This window comes from Falco cherrug, chromosome 17 (genome assembly GCF_023634085.1).
Source record: "Falco cherrug isolate bFalChe1 chromosome 17, bFalChe1.pri, whole genome shotgun sequence".
Taxonomy (NCBI): domain Eukaryota; kingdom Metazoa; phylum Chordata; class Aves; order Falconiformes; family Falconidae; genus Falco; species Falco cherrug.
Window position 1 is genome coordinate 2,986,617 of NC_073713.1, and position 22,848 is coordinate 3,009,464.

Here is a 22,848-nt window from a genome sequence, read left to right on the forward strand (position 1 = left end):
ATCACCGGAGACCCCTGTGTGAAGAACAGCTGGAGAGGACTTGGGACAACGTGGGATTTGCGCAACTTTGGCCGATGGGTGTAGACATGAGTTGTTACGAGATCCATCTTTCCACTCGGCTTGAGAGCTCCCGGACACCTCCACACACGCCATCCTTCCGCATCCCTGTGGGGCCCTTGCTGCCCAAACCACTGACGTGGAGGGTCCTGCCTTTCCTCTGCCTCTGGCTGAGGGGCAGTTTGGGCATCTCCTGGGGCAGGCAGTGCCTGGGAGGGTGCTGGGGACGGCCGGTGAGCACCTTCCTCTGCAGCGGTTTCAGCTTTGGATGCTGGAGGTTGAGCAGGGCTCGGTGTCTGTGCGAGTGCCGTGGGGTTTGCCGCTTGGGTGTGAGTGCTGAGCGCCAGCCTCCCTGACGCATGCCTCTCACGTTGCCCTGCCAGGTCCTCTCGAAAATGGGGGAACCGGCTGCCTTGCCGCGACCGGAGAGACCAGACCCCTTGCCGGTGGCCGGCGGTGTCCCCTGGCCCGCGCAGGTAGCTTAGTGACCCCACTGCCGCCTCGCCCTGCCCCGCAAACTGCTTCTGAGTCGTGTTTTTTTCTCTCTTTGCCCGGCTCCCCCCGTTCCTTGCCCAAGGTAGGGAAGCCCAGCAGGAGCAAGCACAACACGCTGCCCGGTGGCACCTTGCAGATCCGCTCCCTCGGCAAGGATGACCACGGCGAGTGGGAGTGCGTCGCCACCAACGTTGTCGCAAGCATTACTGCCAGCACCCACCTTACCGTCGTAGGTACGGGCAGGGGACGGGTCCTGGGGGACGGCCGGTGGTGGGAGTCTGGGTCAAAGTCCCCCAGGCGAGGCAGGAGATGGGGATGCTTCGCGTCAAGAGCAATGTCTGCTTTAAGTATTATTTACAGGTGGAGCTGCCTTTTTCTGCGCTGTTGTTCTGGCCCCCCGTGGGCACAGCTGTTCCTAGCAGAAATTCCCAGTGGCCTTTGGCTGGTCCCCATGACTCCTCGCTGGGAGCAGCCCCCTTGCTGGTGCTGGCCAGCCATGTGGTCTTGCTCTCCTTGAACCCGTCCCCTCTCTCCCTGCAGGCACGAGCCCTCACGCTCCGACCAGCGTGCACGTTGTGGTCGCCATGACCTCAGCCAACGTCTCCTGGGAGCCCGGCTACGACGGTGGATACGAGCAGACTTTCTCAGTTTGGTACGGCCCTCTGTGAGTCATCCCGGCATGCTTTGCTCTCTGCTTCTTTTCCTTCCTAGCCGATCCGAGCTTTGAGCAGCTGGGGGGGGAGGAGGGGGGGGGAGGGTGGCGTGCCCGTCTCTGTGTCCCTGGGCATCACAGGGCTGAGCTCCTCTTTGGTGCTTTGGAGAGGTGGGTGGTGGTGGGATCACGTAGTTCCTGTGTCTCCTCTCCCTTCCTTGCTAGCCAGTACCTCTGTCTGCCCCAGCAGGTTTTATGCTGCTTATGGTACAAGGGAGATACTTTGCATTCATGTAACTTTGCCTCTGGCATCTAATTTCAAGATAAACTGTTTATGGAGCTTAACAGCCAGGGAGAGGCTGGAAAATGCAACCTTTGTAGAGTGCGTCCTGGAAGAGCTGTGACTAAGCAGAAATGATCTCTCCTTGCTCTGTGGCTCCCTGGAGGAGGTTAAATCCCAGCTGAGTTCTCAGCCAGCCACTGTGAGATGCTGGCTGGGTCTGAGCCTCGTGAGGCTGTTCCCATCGTCGCTCCTCTGCCAGCCCACGCTACCCGGTACCCAAAGCCAGTGGGTGCATCCTGCCCTCCCATCACGGGGCTGGGCTGGGCCCTGCTGGCTTTCCCCGGGCACGGGAGGGTGAAACATCACTGCAGCGAGGTTGGGGTTTGCTCTGTGCTCTGCACTTGCTTTGTCTTCTGAAGAGCCCTTGGAAACGTGGAAGGGACACTGCCTCCCCTTCCCAGACCTGGGCTGGTGTTCTTCAGCCTTTCTTTTCGCTCTCCCTTTCCTTCCTTGCCTCGCTTTGCCCTGATGGAGACTGCTGATAGAATGGAGATAGGGTAGATGCTGCCTGTAATGATTTCTGCTGTGCTGAGAGATGGAAAGGAGGAGGGATGGAGGGAGTGCGGAGCGGTGCAGACCTTGCTCTGATGAAAGCATCCTCATCCTTGGGAGGGAGTGGTTAAACCTCGCCGGGGATGTGGCTTACCTTGGAGAGAGGTGGCAGCTGCTGCAGCTCTTGCTCTGCAACCTGCTGCCAGGTTCCTGCCTCCTCGAGGCTCTTCCAGAGCCTGCACTGGGGAGAGCAGCCAGCACGGGAATTGCACCACGCTTGCTGCAGGGAATTTGCAGGGTGCTGTGGGGACCTGGCATAGGGAGAGACCCATCTTGCCCTGATTGTTGGCTGTGCTGCTCCCTGGGACGATGCTGGGTCACCTAGTACCACCCGGAGAGCTGGCCAGCTGTGTGTTTTCCTCCCTGCTGTGGCTATGGGATGCTGAAGCAAAACATGGCTTCACCTCCTGTGGAGATCACGCTCTCCTCCCGCTTCCGTGGTTGTTGATGCTGGAAATGCAAACCCCACTCCCCAGGGATGGCCAGGGCCACCACAGCATCCTGCCTGCCTACATGGTCTCCCATCTCCGGCAGCGATTTAGGGTTGCATTTCCCCTCTGCTCTCCCCACCCTCAGCCCCTTGCCGTGCGTGCCTGCCCGCTGCAGCACTGGGGAGAAGGGATGCAAAGGTGGTGGTGTTAAATGCTGCAGGGAAACCTGCTCAGGGGCAATGAGCTGCTCCCCTCCATGCCTCTGCTGCATCGGTGGGGGATCCTGGGAGCTGTAGTCCCAGCCAGAGCTGGGCGACACTGGCTTTCCTGCCCTCAGCCGCTCGTTTGGTGGAGGCACGCTGCACGCACATGGCTCTCCACCAACTCGCTCCTTTCCATAGCTTGCTGCTGCTTCTCCTGCCTCACATTTTGCTCCCTTTACAGCGGCATTATTTGTCTTCGCTCCATCTTTTACTTCCTACTCGGTGGATTTACCTGGCTGGATGCCGGTGGCTATAGATATGCCCACTTACCTATGCAGAACAGACCGTCTGCAGTAATCCTTCCCAAATCCTCCGCGGACACTGCTGAAACCTGCAGCCAAGGGCTGGGACTCCCGAGAGCATCTCTCTAACACGAGCGCAGATACTTGCAGTATCATTGCAGCGTGGTGATGCTACTTCGGGGTGTGGGGCTCTTGCTTCCGGGTGGGGTTATGGCCGGTGGAGGTGGCTGCACGCTCGTGTGTGCTGGGATCATGCTGGGAAGGCACTGGGAGTGGTTTTTTTGCCCTGGGTTGGTGGGTTAGACCCCCGCAAGGAGGCTTGTCCTGTGCTCCCTGCTAGTGCCTCTGCTGTGCTGCCAAACTCCGAGTTCTGCCCTGGGCTGTGCTGTCAGCCCCTGACTTCTGCAAATATGGCAAAAATGGTGATTTAGGTAAATGTCTCTTGTGGGATTGCATGCACAGGGCTACGGCTGAGGGAAAACTTGGCTCTGGCTCGGGAGCTGTCGAGGTATGAATGGGAACGGGGCCATCTCCTGCTCCAGCCATCCCCTTTTCAGCACTCACTAGAGTAAAAACGCACCAGCTTCCAATTTTGCCCATAGAAATTTGTCGGAGATAACCTCAGAGTGGGGCTGTTGGCACTGCTTTCATCCCTGACCCTGCTCGGACGGTGCCGGTGGTGCACGGCGGAGGGAGAGGGCTGGTGGCAGTGTCGGTATGAGCCGCGGGATGCTGGTGCGGCACAACGGGATGTTGCCCCGTGCCTGGCAGTCCTTGTGTGCGCCATCCCCGAGTCAGCTCTTGGGTGGCGAGTGGCTGCCCCACGTCCATACACATCGCTGCTCTCAAACCAAACCATTGCTCAGGAAAGCTCCATTTTCACTTGAGAAGTTAATGCTGCCTCTTTGTCCTCCCTGTCAAAAGCACCTTCCCTGAGGGCACTCCCTTCTCTCTTGGCAGGATGAAGAGAGCCCAGTTTGGCCCCCACGACTGGCTGTCTCTCCCTGTGCCAGCTGGTTCCAGTTGGCTACTGGTGGATACCTTGGAACCAGAGACTGCATACCAGTTCAGTGTCTTGGCTCAAAACAAGCTGGGTACCAGCTCCTTCAGTGAGGTGGTCACTGTGAACACTCTAGGTGGGTCCTCCACGGGCACGAGAGGAGGAGTGGGAAGGGATTCAGGAGGTCTGGGGAGAGGATGGCCCTTTGCCTTGGTCCGTGTGCCCTGTCTGCTGGGGACAGGGATGGTGATCAGCAGCAGTAGTTTCTGGAGGTAGTTTGTGGAGGGTCCTGGATGAAGTGCGTAGACTTTGCTGGATGCATGAAGCTCCTGAAAGCTTGTCCTCAGAGGCAGCGTGGGAGAGCTGTACTGTACCAGTCACCTTTCAGATCTTCCTTAAGTTCAGCTGGGGTCAGGAGGTATTAATAGAGCACAAAATCAGTTGCGTGCAGCTCCGAGTGGGAGCTATCACAAAGGGCCTTGCGCTGGTGCCTGCCTGGGAGCTGTCTCAGGCGGAGGTGGGAGGAAGCAGGAGGTTTTGTAATGCTGTGCCCCTTTTCCTGGAGCCACGCCATCGTTAGTCCCCTGCTTTTTGGAAGGCCACTTTCATATCTCTGAGATAAGAAAGCACGTGCCCGAGATGTCCTCTAAACTCCTGGAAGGTGGGATCCGCCGTCGCTGCGGTGGTCCATCTGCCGCTGATGGGGCACACGTGGGGAGAGCGTCCTCTGCACTCCCCCCTGCTGCGTCTCAAAGGTGTCCCTGTCCCATCTGCTTTGTCTCCAGCATTCCCTGTAACAACTCCAGAGCCTCTGGTGTTGGTTACCCCACCGAGGTGCCTAACAGCCAACCGGACACAGCAAGGCGTCCTCTTGTCGTGGCTTCCTCCCGCTAACCACAGCTTCCCCATCGACCGCTACATCATGGAGTTCCGCGTCGCGGAGAGGTGGGAGATCTTGGACGATGGCATCCTGGGGACTGAGAGCGAGTTTTTTGCCAAGGACTTGTCCCAGGTAAGCAGGGCCTGCCCATGCCATACCTCTGGTGTTGCAGCATCTGCTGCAGCCCTGGGGAAGCTTTTGGGGTGGCTCAGTCCCCGTGCTGGGGTCTTCAGGATGCTGGGCTGCAGTGAGGGTCCTGACCGGTGTGCTTGGTGTTTCAGGACACCTGGTATGAGTTCCGGGTCCTGGCAGTCATGCAGGATCTCATCAGCGAACCCAGCAACGTTGCTGGCGTGTCCAGTACAGGTAAGGGGTGGCTCCTTCTACTCCCAGCTGTGGGAGCATCTCTGCTTCTGCAGGTGCTTGAGCTGGTGCTGGAGTCATGCATCAGTGCTTGCTTATGACAGTGGTGGCTGGTTTTGTGCTTTTGCCCGAAGCGCTCGGATTGTGGTCTGGGCTGATGGGTGCGCAGTTGTGATCAGTGTCCTGGGCACGTTGCTAACCCTGTGCTGCCTCCCGATGCAAACAGACCAGCAGCACTTGGAGCCGGCGAGGAAAAACCGCCCTATTTAGTCCTTCCTGCCGAGCGCAGTTTTGTTGGGTGTCTGCTGGTGCAGAGTGGCAGCGGATCTTGGCTCTGCAGGGTGCCCGGAGAGCAAAGCTCGGACCAGGCACTGCGCAGCCTGGAAATGGGAATGAAAGGTGCAGAGAGGGAAACGTAGCACTGCAGTGCAGAGTCTAAGGAGGAAAAAAAAAAAGCTTTGCAACAGGAGACTGCAACACGCTGCAGTACCCTGCACCCTGGGTGCTTGGAGGGATGCTCCTTGGGGAAGGGACAGGGGAGGGTAGGTGATTGCGATGGGGAAGGTGAGGGTGGCAGGAGGAGATGGGGATGCGGGGAACCTTGCGTTGATGCTCTCGTTGATGCTCTCGTGGAAGAGCTGAGGAGCCACCCAGCGCTGCTGTGCGCAGGAATGCAGCGGTCTCTCTCTGCCCCCACGTGGTGCCAGCACGGTGCTGAGAGCCTGCCTGCTTGCCTGCCTGCCTGCTTGCCTGCCTGCTTGCCTGCCTGCTTGCCTGCCTGCTTGCCTGCCTGCTTGCCTGCCTGCTTGCCTGCCTGCTTGCCTGCCTGCTTGCCTGCCTGCTTGCCTGCCTGCTTGCCTGCCTGCTTGCCTGCCTGCTTGCCTGCCTGCTTGCCTGCCTGCTTGCCTGCCTGCTTGCCTGCCTGCTTGCCTGCCTGCTTGCCTGCCTGCTTGCCTGCCTGCTTGCCTGCCTGCTTGCCTGCCTGCTTGCCTGCCTGCTTGCCTGCCTGCTTGCCTGCCTGCTTGCCTGCCTGCTTGCCTGCCTGCTTGCCTGCCTGCCTGCTTGCCTGCCTGCTTGCCTGCCTGCTTGCTTGCCTGCCTGCTTGCCTGCCTGCTTGCCTGCCTGCCTGCTTGCCTGCCTGCTTGCCTGCCTGCTTGCCTGCCTGCTTGCCTGCCTGCTTGCCTGCCTGCTTGCCTGCCTGCTTGCCTGCCTGCTTGCCTGCCTGCTTGCCTGCCTGCTTGCCTGCCTGCTTGCCTGCCTGCTTGCCTGCCTGCCTGCTTGCCTGCTTGCCGGCCCTTGCTCCTCTCGCACCATTTTTCTGATGGGGTTTGGCAGCACCCACAGGGCACGTGCCCCTCCCCCGGGCAGCTGTGCCCTCGCAGGCTGAAGGCTGGGGATCCCGGCAGGTGAATGGGTGCTGATGCGGCGTACGGATGCAGGGCAGGAGCCCTGCGGTGGGCAGGGTTGGCATCTACAAATGGCCGCAGCAGAATTCTGCTGGCGGTTCAGATGGGCTCATGGTTACGTGTTGTGAGGGTCTGGAGCCCACTTTTCATTGCAAAGCTGGAAGGAAGCGTGGACAAACAGGGCAAAATACCTTGTGCTGCTGCAGGGGGTTGTTTGGCCAGGAGATAACTGCAGGTTTGGTGCAGTTATGTGCACGTAGATATAAATGTGTATTCCTGTGGCTTGGAAGCTTCTTCCCTGGGTGTCCAGCAGCGAAGGCCAAAAGGTTTATGTGGTATGAGGTCGCTAAATCCCTTGGCAGTGGCCTGCAGCTGCGCTGACTGCTCTCCCTAGGTGGGCTGGGCTGAAGGCAGACCCTTTACTTAGCGATTATTGTTCCTAGTACCAGTGGCCTGCACACTGTCGTAGGTCCCTGGGGGTGGCAGCAGGCAGGAGTATATTCGTAACACCTAATTGTTGGGCTTTTCCCCCCCCAGACGTATTCCCTCAGCCTGACCTGACGGACGAGGGTCTAGCCCGCCCAGTGCTGGCTGGCATCGTTGCCACCATCTGCTTCCTGGCTGCCGCCATCCTCTTCAGCACACTCGCCGCCTGCTTCGTCAACAAGCAACGCAAACGCAAGCTCAAGCGCAAGAAAGGTGAGCCCATCCCCCGTGTGCTTCCTTCCTCCCTCCCGCTTCCTCCTCGTTTCTCTCCCCTGGTTGTGTTGTGGTGGTAACCTTCTTCCCTGTCTGTCTCTTCTTCCGTCCGTGCGCGTCCTCAGGTGAAGCCCTGACTTCATCCCTCGGCTGTGCCTGAAAGCGCCCGTGGTCGGGAGCGGGAGAGGCAGGGTGGGTGACGAGGCGACAGAGAAACTAGCCTGGGATTTCCGAGGGAGCGCTCTGGCGTGGTGATAACTCCTAGAGCTGGGGGCTTAGGGCTGGGGTGTCCTCTGGGCCAGAGATGGGGGGGACCGCTTGTCTCCTCGAGGTCCCCCCGGAGCTGGGCTCTCCAGCTGCTTTCCGCCCAGCCCGCGGCGGGCAGTGCCCGACGGCCGCCCTAGGCTAGAGAAGAGCCCCGCAAAGGAGACCCTGCCGCTCTGCTCACTGAAAGCTGGGACTGCGGCCGCCGTGCCGGAGCGGCCGGTAGGGAGAAGGGCGGCCGGGGAGCCGGAGAGGGCAGGGGAATCGGCTCCTTCTCCTCCAGCCTGCGAGGCTGCGGCAGCAGGATGGCCAGGACCCTGTGACGGGAGCTGTTTGTTGTCAGCAACCATTAAAGCACTGGAGCAATGAAACCTTGGCTTCTTGTTGAGTGTCTTTTGTGGTCTTGATGTTGTTTGTCTTGTCTCTGTCGTGTTGCGCCTCCTTAGCGTTTTCTCTTCTTTCCCCTTTTTATTCTCTTCCAGACCCTCCTCTCTCGATAACCCACTGCAGGAAGAGTTTGGAGTCCCCGTAAGTATCTGTCTTAGATGCAGCACCAAGCTGTGGGTCTTCAAGGTGACACCTTCCTTACAGTTGTTGCAAGACTCAAATGGAAAAGTCTGACCTTGTTTGGTTGCTTCTGATGAGTTGTTTGGGGCGTTCCCTGAACCTGAGGGAACACAACAGTTCACAAGAGGCCAATGGGCTTTGGAGCAGAAAGCAGCAGGAAAAAAACACAGCAGACCGTAAGCTAAGAGATGACCCTGCTGGATCTGTGAACGTTGACCAAAGCTGGAGTTGACTGTTGGAAATCAATTACACCCCCAGCTTGAAGGGGCTCCTTAGGAGAAGGGCTAGCCTGCTGCCTGTGGAGTCCTGTGTGCAAACTCGGTGTAGTTTTTGAGTCGTTCTCTGGCTCTTTTCTTGGGGAAATTCAGAGAATCTTACACCTGTATCTTTTCTTTCCCCACGGAGAGTGCCCCGCTGAAGCCTCTTTCCACATGTGCCCAAAGGTAGTGGCTCGTGGTGCTGGAGTAGCCGCAGCTCCTTGCAGAGCCCATCAAAACCATGTGTAGCTGCTACAGTGGGGCACCTTCCCGATGTGAGCGTGAGGGTCTGACGTGCGGATGCCTCGTGCTTTGGCTCCTCGACTGTTGTAAGATGTCCCAGTGCTGGTGGATCTTTAATCTTTGCTTTTTTTTCGGTTCGTCCATTGCACTGAGATAACCATGCCTGCGCTGTCTCTGTTGGATCTGCTACTTTTTCCTTTTCAGTGCTGTCTGTCCGGAGCTTTCTGGATAGGGATGAGTGAACTTTTCGATGCTGTCTGCCTTTTGAGGCTCTCAGCCTTGAGTGTTGAGAATGGGGGAAAAAGTTGGTCTGGAATGGATCTGTCAGTGTCTCCGAGTGAGATGCGGAGTTCTGCAGGAGGGGACGTTTGCCTGACATCCCTCCTCTCGGGGGCTTTCCTGGGTCTGGATAGCTCAGGTGAATGTAGGAAACCTTTTGAAGGAGTTGGAAGTGAGCTCTGGATCTGTCTTTTGTCCTGCTGGGGCTGCGGCACTTGTTGTGAGGCGTTGGTGGAACTTGTTCCAAGGTGTTGGCGTGAGCTGCCTGCCCCGGGGGGGATGCCAAGTGTGCCAAGCTCCGCTTCCGAGGAGTGGGGATGATGTGCGCTGCTGCTGGTCCTCTGGCCTGTGCCACGGCTGGGCAAGGCTCTGCTGTCCTGGTTAGCCTCCGCAAATTTCTCCCGGTGGTTCTTCTTTTGAGAGCTGGTAGTGCTTTGTTTTCCGGATCCGGCCGGTGGTTCTTCTGGGCGAGATTTCCTTTCCTCCCCTGGGTGACTCTCTCGGTTTTTCTCCCCTGTGGTCTAGGTTGTCTTCCGGCAAGGTGAGTCCTGAGAGCATCCGCACGCTCCGTCCACCCTCGGAGTCCTCTGACGACCAGGGCCCGCAGGCCAAGCGGATGCTGAGCCCCACCAAGGAGAAGGAACTCTCCCTTTACAAGAAGACCAAGCGAGCCATCAGCAGCAAGAAGTACAGCGTCTCCAAGGCGGAGGCCGAAGCTGAGGCCACCACCCCCATCGAGCTCATCAGCCGCGGGCCGGATGGCCGCTTTGTCATGGACCCAGCGGAGATGGAGCCCTCCCTGAAGACGCGGCGGATCGAGGGCTTCCCCTTCGTGGAGGAGACTGACATGTACCCCGAGTTCAGGCAGTCGGACGAGGAGAATGACGACCCCGTCGTCCCCACCTCCGTCACCGCCCTGAAAGCCCAGCTCACCCCTCTCTCCTCCAGCCAGGAGTCCTACCTTCAGCCACCAGCATACAGCCCCCGGTTCCACCGGGCGCTGGAGGGTCCCGGCGCCCTGCAGGCCACCGGCCAGGCCCGCCCGCCGGCCCCCCGGGCTTTCCACCACCAGTTTTACGGTTACCTCAGCAGCAGCAGCCCCGGGGAGGTGGACCCACCGCCCTTCTACATGCCAGAAGTCAGCCCGCTGAGCTCAGTCATGTCCTCCCCACCGCTGCCCCCCGAGGGGCCCTTTGGACACCCCACCATCCCCGAGGAGAACGGGGAGAACGCCTCCAACAGCACGCTGCCCCTGGCCCAGACCCCCACGGGGGGCCGGTCCCCCGAGCCCTGGGGCAGGGCCGAGTTCCCCTTCGGCAGCCTGGAGCTGGCCCCCGCGCCGTTCCCCCACCAGCTCCAGCCCTGCGAGGCGGCCGAGGGCACCCAGCCCACCGGCTGCCTTCCTCGAGGGCCACCCCCCACCTCCCTCCAGGTGGTCCCCGCGTCCTACCCGGGCATCTTGCCCCTGGAGGCACCAAAGAGCTGGACCGGCAAGTCACCCGGCAGGGGCCAACCCTCTGTGCCCACCACCACCAAGTGGCAGGACAAACCTATGCAACCCATGGGATGTCAAGGGCAGCTAAGACATACCAGCCAAGGTATGGGCATACCCGTGTTGCCTTACCACGAACCGTCCGAGCCCGTCGGCCCCAGCGGCACAAGCACATTCAGCCTGGACACCAGGTGGTACGAGCCCCAACCCCGACCTCGGCCCAGCCCTCGGCAGGTCAGGAGGGCTGAGCCCAGTTTACATCAGGTGGTGCTACAACCTTCGAGGCTTTCTCCTCTGACCCAAAGCCCCCTCAGCTCCCGCAACAGCTCCCCGGAGCTGACCGCCCGTGCCCGGCCCCGGCCGGGCATCATCCAGCAGGCGGAGGTGTCGGAGATCACCCTGCAGCCCCCCGCGGCGGTCAGCTTCTCCCGCAAGTCCACGCCGTCGACGGGATCCCCCGCGCCGAGCAGCCAGGGGGGCAGCCCCAGCTACCGACCTACCGCCACCTTCGCCTCCCTGGCCACTGGCTTCTCCGGCTCCCAGGGCTCCTCCCTGCCCGTGGACACCATGGATGTTTTCGGAGACATCCCTTCTCCAAGGAGGGCCGGCGAGGAGATTCTCCAACCAGAGCCGACATCCACCACGGTAGCCGCCACGGGGTAAGTGCGTGAGCCCCATGGTGCCCCCCCGGCCCCCTCCCCGGCTTCCCCCACCCTGCCTCACCTGCTCCCTCTGACTCCCTCCCCGCCATCGCCATCCCAACTCTTAGGGTCTCTCTGGGCACGCTGCAGCATCCCTTTTGGAGACGGAATCCCGCGGGCTTTGCTAGGAAGAGGCTGGTGCCGCGGGCGCGGGTTGCATGGCCGCTGCCCTGGAGAGCTGGGTTTTAGGCAGGCGATCATCCCGGTGCCGGTGGCACGCTTGCCTCCTCCCCGGCTGCTCCCTTGGGAGCCTGAGAGCGCCGTGACTCGGGCTATGGGCCGTCTACCAGGCGTGCAAAGGCCTGGCTCCCGGCTCGCGTAGGTAAGTGTCCTGGTGTCACTGGCAGTTGTTTCCTCTTCTAGCTGCTGGCTCTTGGCTTTCTTCGAACGTTAGGGCCGCCGCCGCCGCGCCTCTGTCTTCCTCCTCTTCCTTCCCGCGGAGTCTAGAGAGCTTTAATGCATGACAGAAACAGCTATCATGGTCACCGCCCCACCTGCAAAAGGGATGCTGCAGCCCCAGGACGCGGGCAGGGAGAGATCAAGGACTTAGCCACACCAGCAGCATGTCAGGAGAGGAGGAAAAATAAAAATAAACTAACCCCAGCGGAGATCGGGAGGCTGCCGGCACGCTCAGATCCTGCCCTAAAGAGGGATGTGGCTGCACTAGACAGTAGCGGCTGGTTTTCCAGGTACCAGGGTTGCTCCAGGCAAAAAGCGTCTCTCTTTCTTTCTCTTCCTCTTTCTTCCTTTCTTTCTTTCTTTCTTTCCTTCTCTCTCTCTCTCTCTGTATTTCTCCTCTTTCTCTCAGTCTTTCACAGCACCTCAGACCCCGTAGCCGTGCTTTCGTCCCATCCTTTCGTCTCGCTTCATTTCGGCTTGTTGTCTGGCGGGGTCGAACCCCCCCTCTCCGGCTTGCGGCAGAGAGGAGTCGGGGGGCCAGGGCTCCCGGCCCTGCGGAGCCGGCGCGGTCGGAGGCGTACGGAGAAGAGGCGTGTGTTTCGGGGAGGGGGGAGGCAGCGTTTCACCCCGCAGTGCCCTCCGCATTTCACTCCCTCCCTCTGGTACCTGGAAGCGTTATGGCCATAGAAAACCCCTCCGGCACGGCACGGCTGGGGTGCGCAGGGGGAAGGAAGGAGGGCTCAGGGGAGAGGATGGGGAGGGAGAGGAGCTGGATGAGCCTGAAAGGACGTGTGTGTGCCTCTGGAAAACACAGCTACGGAGCGAGGCAATTAAGCACGTAGACGTAGGTCCATGTCTCCTAGCTGGGGCACCCCGAGGAGACCCAGCTCCAGGAGAGATTTGTGTTAGAGCAGCACTGTTGTCCGTGCTTTTATGCAGTGTCTCCATTTGCTTTGTTGATTATTGTTTTCGTTTCTTCTTTTCCTTTCTCTTCTGTTTCTTTCCCCCTTTCTTCTCCAGCCTCGTTTCGTTTGTGTTTTGGTTTGGTTTCTTTCCCTCCTTTTTCCTTTGGAGTTGTTGACGTGCTGATGTGTTGCGGAGCTCGGCTCCTTGCGGGTGTTGATAACTGCTTTGTTTTTGATTAATCTCAGCTATCTGGGCAGTGTTGTCGAGACAAGCTTCTCCTCAGCTCAATAGGTAAGGGTGATCCATGTCCGAAAGGATGGTGTGGGTGCTGTGGAGGGTGGCCGGGAGCGGGGCATGAGAGGGGACATGGAAGGGGCTTTTCCAATACCATCTCTTCCTTTAAAGGGGAATAAGGAATCCGAAAACACTAGGAAACACCTCTGGACGCACAGTCTCTGTGGCTTTTGGGTTTCCCCTCCCAGCAGCACGCCGCTGCTCCCTCGCCTTCGGGGAGGCGGTGGGGCTGGAGAAGCCCGGTGGTGGCAGCCGTGCCTTCGCGTTGGGATTTGGGATGAGCCAAGCTGCGGTCTCCCCGTGGCCACCCTTCCCTGGGGGACGGTGACACGTGGCACCCTCGGCCCTGGCAGGGCTTGCGTGGTGTTAGGGAGGTATGTGTGGAGGTGGGGTTGTCCCAGATGATCTGAACCAGGAGGAGCTCATGGCCACCTCCTGGAGCCAGGTAGAACAGCCACATCTGGAGCAACCAGCTTGGAGTGGGGCTCTGAAAGTCAGTCCCCGATTGCAGTCCAGGCCGTGGAGAATTTTGTTCCCATCAGTACCTGGATCTGTTTTCTTTTTCCCAACTCTCCTCAGTCACGGAAAACAGGAGAAGTCTGTCTCTCAGGGTGGGATGCCATGGATGGCAGCAGCGTAACTACGGTTCCAGGCTGCCAGTGAGATGTTTTATCATTCCCATCACAAGTGTAGTCATAGCAAACCGTGCCGCCCCACCTCTGAAATACTCCTTGGAGAAATCTTTTAAGACTTCTTCTGACCTAGCTGTAATTAAACAGCCCTAAGCAGATCTTGGAAGAGTCTCCCAAGAAAATACCTGTTGAGCTGCCTTCACGGGGCTGGTTTCCTAGATGGAGCCATAGGCATCCCTAGAACTGAGGTGAGGTAATCAGGAGATGTTTTTCGGACCTTAGAAGCAGAGAATCTCACTAAAACTGCTAAAGCCTAACGGGATAAATCGTTCCCAACCCCAGGGAATGTCAGCCAGGCTGGTTATGAAGGGAGAGGTGGGATTGCAGATGCGACTGTTCCAGGGCCTGGCCATGCCCAAGCTTCCTTAGGACAGGTCTTACAAAAACTGAAGCTTTGCTGCCTTGGACGGGAAGAGTCGAAGTCCTGGCTGATGCTTTCCTAGCAGCCCGAGGAGCCTTGCTGGACTGGAAAAGAGCCTCACGAGAGAGGGATAGGATGCCTAGAGAAACCAGGTGGATATTTCCAGGAGAAAGCGAATTCCTCCACCTGACCTGGAGGGTTGTTCTGGGGTGGGGAGAGCAGGAGAGGTGAGGAAGGAGTGTTGGGTCCCGGTGCTGGGAGCAGGTGCAGGATGCGTGCTCCATGGAGGAGCCATCCTCTTGGCATGGCAAAACCCCTCCGGTTCAAGCCTTGCAGCCCCCAAAGCTCTTGGGTGCTTGGCCATCACCTTCTGGTTTTCCCTGCTGATCCCAGGGCAGGGTGTCCCATGAGGAGCAAAGCGTCCCACGAGGAGCAAAGCTAGCACCAAGCCTAGGGGAGGTCTGGGCTGTGCCGGACTTCTGGAGAAACAGGGAAGCCTCACTGAGGATGTGGCTCTTTATTCTTTTTCTGTGGCGCTTCCCTGCTCCGGGAGTGTTCAGGGACACGAGTGAATGTGGCTTTAGAACAGCAGAGGCGAGTCCAGGCTCACACCCGAGTTCGGTGTGGCTCTTGCACAGATCCTGGCTGGCTCCTGATCCGGTGCTGGGTGTCGGGGGCTGATGGGGGCTTCAGGAGCAGGATCATGTTGCCCAGCAGAACGCTTGCTGAGGAGCAGCCGTGCGCCCTACTCAGAGATGCTGCTTGGGGTGGGAGTTGCCCAAGCGACTCCAGAGTCGTCATCCCCAAAAAGGGGAAGCTAGAAGAATAAATCTCACTTTAATAAGCGAGAAATCCTGTAAAGAGCCCAGCCAAGTAATTTCTTGATGATGCGGGGTCATAAAATTGTCAGTGCGTGCAGAGCACAGGGATTTTATACCAGGCCAGCCAGATTTCTGTGCTGCAGTAATAAAAACTGAGAGGAGGAGAGGGAGAGGCAGTTTGCGGGGCTCGGTGGCGGTTGCAGCACGGCGGCTTTTGCTGGCTGAAGGTCAGGGAGCTTTTACCGACGGGCAGGCTTAACCAGTGCCGTTCCTGAGTCGGCACGAGCAGTTTTCCCATCTCCTTCTCTTTGGATGCGGCGCGCAGCGATGCGTTTCCTCACTGGGAAGAGGAGGCTGTCGTCTCCCTGCAGAGGGAAACCCAAAAACCACAGACAAGGCACCAAGCTCCCCCGTCCCTCGGCACCGCAGCCTGCCCTGCGCGGCCCCCCCGGCCCCCCCTTGCCGGGGCAGCGCTGCCGATGCCGGGAGGTCGGGGGCTTGGCTGCGGCGTAGCGTTGGGTGACGAAGGGATGTCGGCGCCAGGCATGCGGGAGGAGGAGCACCCCTCGCTCCCCGCTTGAAAGAAAACAGGTTCCCCTTTAAAGACTGTCCATGTGCTGATCCTCTGCATGTGTTTCATGCCTCCTCCCGCTTGGAGAAGTTGTGAGTCCGCTTGTCTGAGTGCGTTTTTCTTTTCTTTCTTAATTATTATTATTTTTTTCTTTTCAGTCTCTTTGATTTACTTATATATTTTCTTACTCCTGGTTTTCATTTCTCTTCCTCTTTCCCCCTCCCCTTCCCCGTGACTGTATCCCCCTCTTCCTCTCCAGTCCGGCCCCTTTTCCCTCGCCCTCTCTCCGCCCCGCTCCTCTCTCGTCAGCATGGTGAAGTCCGTTGTGTAGATGAGTTGTGGTGTCTGCAGACCTGTAGAAGGGACCCCCTTCTCTGGTGTGCTTCTGCTGTGACCAGCCCCTGCCTCCCTCGTTACGGTGCCTTGGCAGCAGCAGCAGCTCTGGGGCAAGGGGCCGTCACCGCTGTGTTTCTCTAGCACCTCTCGCGCTGAAGGATCTCAAGCGATGCGCGATGGCATGCTGGGATGGAGGCAGCAGCCAGCGCTGTCTCAGAGCGGAGGGGGAATTCCAACTTGGAGGACATCTCATGGGACCACACAGGACTTGAGCCTGGGATGGAGCCTCGTGTAGGCAAATTGAGCTCTTCATCTGAGGAAGATGAAGGGCTGAAGGGCACGGTGGCTGAGACATGGGGGGCACTGGTCCAAGTGGATGCTCTGACTGGTCCAAGTGGATGCTCTGACTGGTCCAAGTGGATGCTCTGACATGTCCAAACTATTCCTGGATGTCAGTGTGGCTTGACCCAAGGAGGGGAGGAGGCAGGGAATGTGTGTTGAGACCTCCACGAGGTGAAAGACGTGTATTGTGCCCTTGAATCTCCTGGACCTTTCCTTTATGTGGATTCCCCCTTTTGGGTGGGAAGAGGTTAGTGATGATCTCATGGGCCTTCTCCCTTACATCTTTGCTTTGTACATGGAAAGACGTTTGAAGAAGAGCAGCTGAGATGCCTGTTGGGTTGCGTAGCTCTTCTCCCCTCCTGCTTACCTCCTATCCTGGGACTCTCTGAGGTCCCCCAGTACCCTTGCATCCTTTCCAGTACACCTCTCTCTGCGCAGCTCAGAGCCTTGCTCGTTCAGAAGGGTTGTCCTTTGAAGACTTGAGGAAAACTACTGCTCCGGGTGTTTGTGGCACCTTGCAGGAGGCTTGCGTCAGGAATTCATGTGCGCTTCTTGAAGCTCCTTTGCTTGGCTCTACACTGAAGTCTCTAGAAGTTCACCCACCTCCCTGAATCTCTCGTCTGTTGGTGTTCAAGCTCTCTGTCGTGTACGGGCAGCTGCCCAAAATGCTAACTCTGGGGGCAGGAAGAGGCTTTTGGCTGAGCTTAAAATGAAAATTAATTTGAAAGAATTGGAATCCTGTGAAGAAATAAAGGGTGGGTAGAGCAGATAAAATTTGGCTGGTGAGTAGCATCGTTTCATCCTCCTCTGTATCTCTTCCTTGCCAGAGGTCAGACAGTATTTATGGTGACACATGGGTTCAGTGCGCTTGCTGTTTATGTATGTGTGTATAAATACAAGTCCAATTACGGAGAACTCGTGGAAATGAGCTTCAGGCAATTTCCTCATAATCCCTTGTGTAAATCTGTCTAATTTTGTCAACATGCCACAGTAGCATCGTCTTAGAAGAAAAAAAAATATGGAAAGAGTAAGAGCCTTCTACAAGTTGAACTTTAATATTAGCAAAGTCATCTGGGTGGTGGAAACAGGCGGTGGAAGGCAGATGCCGACGGGCAGGACGGTGGCAGGATCGCCGAGCTTGCTGATGTCCAGGGCTTGGCACACGTGAGCTCTGTGGGAGATGGACTGGGGCTGGAGCAGCTGAGGTCACCGTTAGCCAAGCACCTGCATGGATGTAACTGTTGCACAAATCACAGAATGGTGGATGTAAATGGGGAAGAGTCTGCTATTGACCATTCAAGTGGGAATGACTGCAGGGAGGTGCCATGCTGCTGGCCCCTCTGGGGCGCTGGGGTCATTCTCTGAGCCGCTGTGTGCACAGGGTGCAGCGTGGTGGAGGTGGTGGAGCTCAGTGGGCAGCGCCCCAACAGAACTGGGAGCCGCCGCTCGCAGCATTTCTCATGAGAGGCTGGTTGTACTGGGAAAGAAGGCGTTTAAGCACTGCGACCGTATGGGTGTGTAAATGTCATCTTTCCTACGGGGAAAGCTCTCGCTTGGATCCAGCCAGCAGGACTACCAGCTTGTCTAACGAGTTGCTTCATCTTCAGCTGATGTGCTGCTCTGCTGAGAGCTGGAACAGAGCCTCTCCAGGAGCATCCGCGCCTTGATGTCTCTGTTGCGATGGGAAACATGAAAAGGGGCTTTTCTATACCCAGTGTTTGGGCTTCTGTTGCATCTGCTGTGCCCCAGCTGCTTCATCAATTCACATTGCGCTTTTCATGGTGCTCTCCAATGCTGCTAGCAGAACTGAGAAGCTTCGCAATCACAGACGTCTTCAAAAACATCCCTTTCTGCTTCCCAAGGGGAAGAATCCCTCAGGAGCTCTTCGCCTGTGCCACTCCAGCTGAAGTATCGCTGCTCCAGCAGCCGCTTGGGATCGCAGAGTGGAGCGTTGCTGTCATGCCGCGCTCTGCAGCGGTGGCACATGTGGGGACTTGCAGGGGAAAGCCTGCGGGGTGTCTTCAGGGCCGGTGAGGCTCCACCTGAAACCCAGGGGAGAGGAGAAGCTCCAAACTGACCCTCGGTGGATATGCTGGGGCTCTGTGCCTGTGTGCTCGCCCGTTCACTGCTGCTCCTGTCAGCACCCTCGGGGGTTTTGCAGTGCTCGGTGGGTTGCAGCTTACTGACAGACCGGGCTGACTTCATCCACGGCTCTTGGGTGAAAGCAGGGGTCTGAATGCACTGGTGCTGCCTCCTTGCAGCCAGCCGAGGCGGCTCCTCTGCCTGCCCATCCTGGCGCCTTGTGAGGAGCCCATGGCTGATCCCTGCCCCAGTCACAGACGCCTGAAAATGCAGGAGCTGCCATGAGCGCTGTTCCCTCCGTGGCTGTTTTGAAAAGGTTGGGTCGCTGACCTTTGGTGACCAAGTTGTGAGAGCAGAAGAGCGTCATCTCCTCCTTTGAAGGGTAGGACAGGCTTGTTAGAGGTGTGCTGGTTTAAATCCATCCTCTCTGGAGCCTGGCTTCGAGCGTTGGCTTTATTGCAATGAAAGGTGCTTTGTGGGTGCTTCTTCTGTCGCCTCTGGATGCCTCGTATGCAGGTTGCTTGATGGCGACTTGGCTTGATCCCAGGTCGTTACCTGCAGCCTCAGCCTTCTGTGGCATTAAGCGTTGGTGCAACTTGGAGGGTTGTGAATGTAAAATGGAGAGAGGGAAGGAAATGAGAAAGCAGCAAGAGGGGGGGATGCTGTGATGTGTTATAGATGAGAGCTGGATGACCGCTGTCCTAAGGAAAAGGTTTTCCTCTGTTCCCTACAGCAGTCATGCTTTCCAGCCCTTGGATTGGAAAAACAGGTACAGTGAAGAAAACAGAAAAAAAAAAAAAACCCAACTAAAAAAATCCCTTTGCAAAGGGGAGACTGCTTAACCGTGAGCTGATTCTTGTAGAAGAGTTACTCAGGGGCTAAAGCTGGAAAAGTAGTGCTTACAACTGCTGGCTGTCCTGCAGGAAAGACCCCTTTGCAAACCCCCTCCTTGTCCCTCACAATCGAACCTTGTCAGTGTTTTCATTTCAATGTCCTGTACCACAGGGCAGGAAAACCCAGCTCCCAGCCGCTTGGTGTGAACGGAGTAGATGCTCCCGTGCTGTTGCGTTTCTATTGTCGCCTATAGCAGGGACCTGGGTACGAGGTACTGCTCCCGGCTGTGTCGGTGTGTGCCCTTCGTGTCCCTGTCTGTCGTGTGGCCCCTGGTTTTTTTGGCTGCGGGAGCAGGGTGGGCAGGATCCTGCCTCCCTGGTGCTTGTGGTGCCGGTGTTGTCCACCCCAGGTGGCTCATGGTGCCCGTGTCGATGCTGCTGTGCCGCTTCTGCCTGTCTCTTCCTCTCTTTCCATCCCAAGGGGTTTCCCACCACTTCCCAGAAATGCCTTATCGGACATAGGATCTGCCCCGTCCTTTTTTTGTTTAGCGGTGCTGGCATGGCAGGCAGGTGAGCTGGGGTGCCGGCGGCTCTCTTGCCGGGTGGGCGTTGGACGTGGCCGGTGGGACCGGTGGCACTGCTCGGCGATGTGGAGGAGGCGCAGGGGGACGGCGGGGACCCCGCAGAGCAGCACGTGCGGGCGCCTCGCTTCCTCCACCCCGCGCTCCGGCATGCCTGGCTGGCCCCGATCCCTCGGCCCTGGGTTTCTCACCTTTTCCTTTTCCATGGCAGAGCTGGCTGGGGTCGACCAATCCCTCACTGGGGACGTCCAGAGTCCCAAGTGTGGCTGAGAGCCGCTGATGGCGCCTGTCTGCTTTTCCTTCCTAGAAAACGTCCATCTCCGTCCGGGGACGCTGCTGCACCTGAGAGGCTCGAAGCACTGAAATACCAGCGGATAAAGAAGCCCAAAAAGTCATCCAAGGGCTCCTCGAAATCCAGAAAACAACCCAGTGAGTGTGAGGACCCTGCGGTCCCCAAGAGCATCCCCTCTGTCCCACCGTGGGCAGAGCTCGGGCACGTCCCTGCCAGCCTCAGCACCGGGGGGGTCTCCAAGCCCGTGGCGGGATGCTGCCCTCACCACTTGTCCCCCCGAAGGGATGGCTGTCCCTCCCCTGCTCCAAAGGGAGTTACCCCTTGCGTGCCTCTCCCATCTCTAGTGATCTGTTTCGGATTTGATTTTTGAGCGTTAATTTGATCTCCCCCGATGCGCAGTGCTCTCCCCTCTTGCCAAGCGGCCCCATCTGCCTTCTCTCCCCCTGCAGACGGCTCTGCCTCCCAGGTTCAGCAGCTTCCCAGCTCTCAGGTACTGTGGCCTGACGAAGCTGTCTGCCTCCGCAAGAAGAAGAGACACCCTCGTCAGGACCCCTTTGCCCGCCTCTCGGCGCTGAAGGACGACCTCTGCCACCGGCAGCTCCCCGAAGACCAGACGGCCATTCTCAACAGCGTGGACCACGACGACACCGGCGGGCACGCCACGTTGCTTTAGCCTAGCGCCAGCTCGAGAAGGTTAAACAGGAGGGGGTGGAGGGAGCTGACATCGTGCCGCCGGGGGACGGAGGCTACGGGGAAGAGGGGGGGGGCACCCCCACACTGCTGCCTCCGCCGGGGGGTTCGGCGACTCGTGGCGGGGATGAGCTGGGGGGGACCCTGGGGCAGGTTGGGGGGGACGGGGAGGATGCCTGGGGCTGGACGCTCCTTGGATCTGCTTCTCCCCCCGCCCCCAACCCAGGTGGCTTCGGTGGGGTGGGAAGGGTGGCGTTTTGCACCTCGGTTTCGGGAAAGATCTCTAGGCTTAAAAGGCATAGGTGGAGCTGATAACATCTGCTTCCGTAGCACGCGAGTAGGGAGAAAGTGTGGAATTGAGCAGCTGGCCCTCAATCGCCGGAAGAAATTAAATGACACAGGGTGTAATTAATTGACAAGAAACTAACAACCCAGACGGGAACTGGTAATCCCATGAATCTGATTATGATAAAAACATGACCAAATAATCCCAGGAAAGCTGTAATTGTGAAAACCTCCCTGCGTCCCCCTTCCCAGCCTCCTTTTATGTGAAGACAACAGCAACAAAACCATCCGTGGCATCTTTCCTTACCTATCTCTGAAAGGGAAACCCAGAAAGACCCCGAGCCTTCGAATCAGTCCGAGATGTGAGAAATCACCAGTTGTCTGTGCAAATGCATTTGAACCTAGTGCGTGCTCAACTCCGTGTGAGCACGCAGGTGCGGGACTGTTTTCATCTGAGGGTGTTTTCCCCCCAGATACGGTGTGTGTCAGCTTTGCTGAGGGTGGTTTTGATTAATTCTGCCTGACGCTCTGTATATCGCTGGCAAATGTTCTTCAGTGCTGTGTAGTAATGTGATTTCTTACTACGGTAACGTTTGTCATCTTTATTCATAACTGCAAAATGGGGAGATGCTGCCACAGGTGTGTGAGCAAAGGGGGTTTGGCTGCATGGTCCCCAAAGCCTCCGTCGGCAGATGCTGAGCCCGGGCAAGAGGGGCTGGAAAAATCCCCGGCTCTGCGGATGGAGATGGATGGCTCCTCGGAGCGACTGTGCAAAGCTAAGCCCAGCGTTTCGTGTCACCTTAAAATGCGTTGCTGCTGGTTTCACTGTTTTCCCCTTCTTTCTCTTGCTCCAGCCCAGCCATGTAGGCTGTGACACCCGCCGGGGTCGTGTCCCTCCCTTTGCCCCATCCGAGGAGACCTGCTGTTCCCCTCCCGGTAATGCTGTTCTAACTCTTCACCAGAATGTATTTCCTCTTCAAAATGCTTAGGGTAGGTTTAGCGGCCGGTGGTTTTCTGGATTGCATAGGCCTTTTTTTTTTGTTTGTTTGGTTTTTTTGTGGTTGTTGGTTTTTAGCAGGAAAGGTGTAGCCTGCTCTGAGAACAGCCGGGCTTGCTTTCCTGCTCTGCCTCCACTCTCTGACTGCGTGGCCTTGGGCAAGTCACTCAACCTCTCTGTGCCTCAGTTCTCCCATCTGTAAAATGGGGATAAAGTCATATTTGAGCACTTTGGACAAGCACTTGGTCACATACAGACTGCAAGTGCTATGTAAATGCTGAGTGCTAATACCAAGTGATTCCTACCTTTAAAATATTTAGAGATTTCTTTTTTTTTTTTTTTTTTTTTAAGTGGTAAAATCAACCACTGCATCCAGGTTTGCACACTTCTTCCTCTGCGGTAAAGTGCTAAACCCTCCAGCCTGCCTGGGAATAAAATTCCGAGTGTTTCATGTGGATATTCTTGCTTTGAGTGGATTCAGGCTGTAGAAGAAGCGTCAGGAGAATTGAAGAGCCTGTAGGCATGTTTTTTGCCCCAGGCTCTCCATTTGCATACTAAACTTTTGTTTATTCCCAGGTAGAATTGCCAAGAGATTCTCTGTAATCTCGCCTTTAATTCTGCTTTGCCTTGGTTATTGCTCTTGCTGCTGGTTGAACCTCAAAGGGCTTAGATGTTTGGAGAAAGACGTGAGCTCTCAGCTGGCCGGTCGGGATGCGGCACCCCGACCACGCCACGCTCCCGGGCAGTTTTTAGGTCGGAGCCCATTTATCCCTCTGCCCAGAAGCATCTGGTTTTAGAGGTCGTGCTTCCTTTTCCAGCAGGATGCTTGGAAACCTGCAACCACGAAAAGCAGAGCACCGCGTCTTTTCCAATCTCAAAGCCCTGACTTTGGTTTGAACCACTTGACAATGAATCCTCTAAATCGTGAACGAGATATTTCCGAGCTTTAACAACTTCATGTAGGTGGTCTTCAAACTGTGAGCAGGTTTGTCTCGGGAAGGGGGGGGGGTGTCTTGTAGAAGCGCCCCTCTCTTTCCAGCCTGCACCAGGGCTTTTTATTGAGCACGTGATGAGAGACCTGATGTAAGAACCTCAACTATCGAAGTGAGAATTCAACTTCGCTAACAGTATGACTGCGAATTTCTTTTGTTTGAGTGTGTTTTAGGGATTTCCCTAGAAT

At 57.4% G+C, this 22,848-nt stretch overlaps 1 protein-coding gene across 6 annotated transcripts in view; it reads left to right on the plus strand.

Annotated features, from left to right (window-relative positions):
- Window positions 1-20,493, plus strand: part of IGSF9B (immunoglobulin superfamily member 9B) — a 40,256-nt gene extending 19,763 nt beyond the window's left edge. For 2 of the 6 annotated variants that reach the window (XM_055695862.1, XM_055695867.1), the window contains 11 exons: window positions 441-533; window positions 635-785; window positions 1,093-1,216; window positions 3,996-4,171; window positions 4,821-5,047; window positions 5,197-5,281; window positions 7,222-7,383; window positions 8,130-8,175; window positions 9,519-11,144; window positions 19,712-19,833; window positions 20,146-20,493. In XM_055695862.1, coding sequence (XP_055551837.1) covers window positions 441-533; window positions 635-785; window positions 1,093-1,216; window positions 3,996-4,171; window positions 4,821-5,047; window positions 5,197-5,281; window positions 7,222-7,383; window positions 8,130-8,175; window positions 9,519-11,144; window positions 19,712-19,833; window positions 20,146-20,369 — 3,036 coding nt within the window. In that variant the 3' untranslated portion in view covers window positions 20,370-20,493. The other 4 variants (XR_008729787.1, XM_055695864.1, XM_055695866.1 and 1 more) reach the window with 4 other exon arrangements.
- The last annotated feature ends 2,355 nt before the right edge of the window (window positions 20,494-22,848 follow it).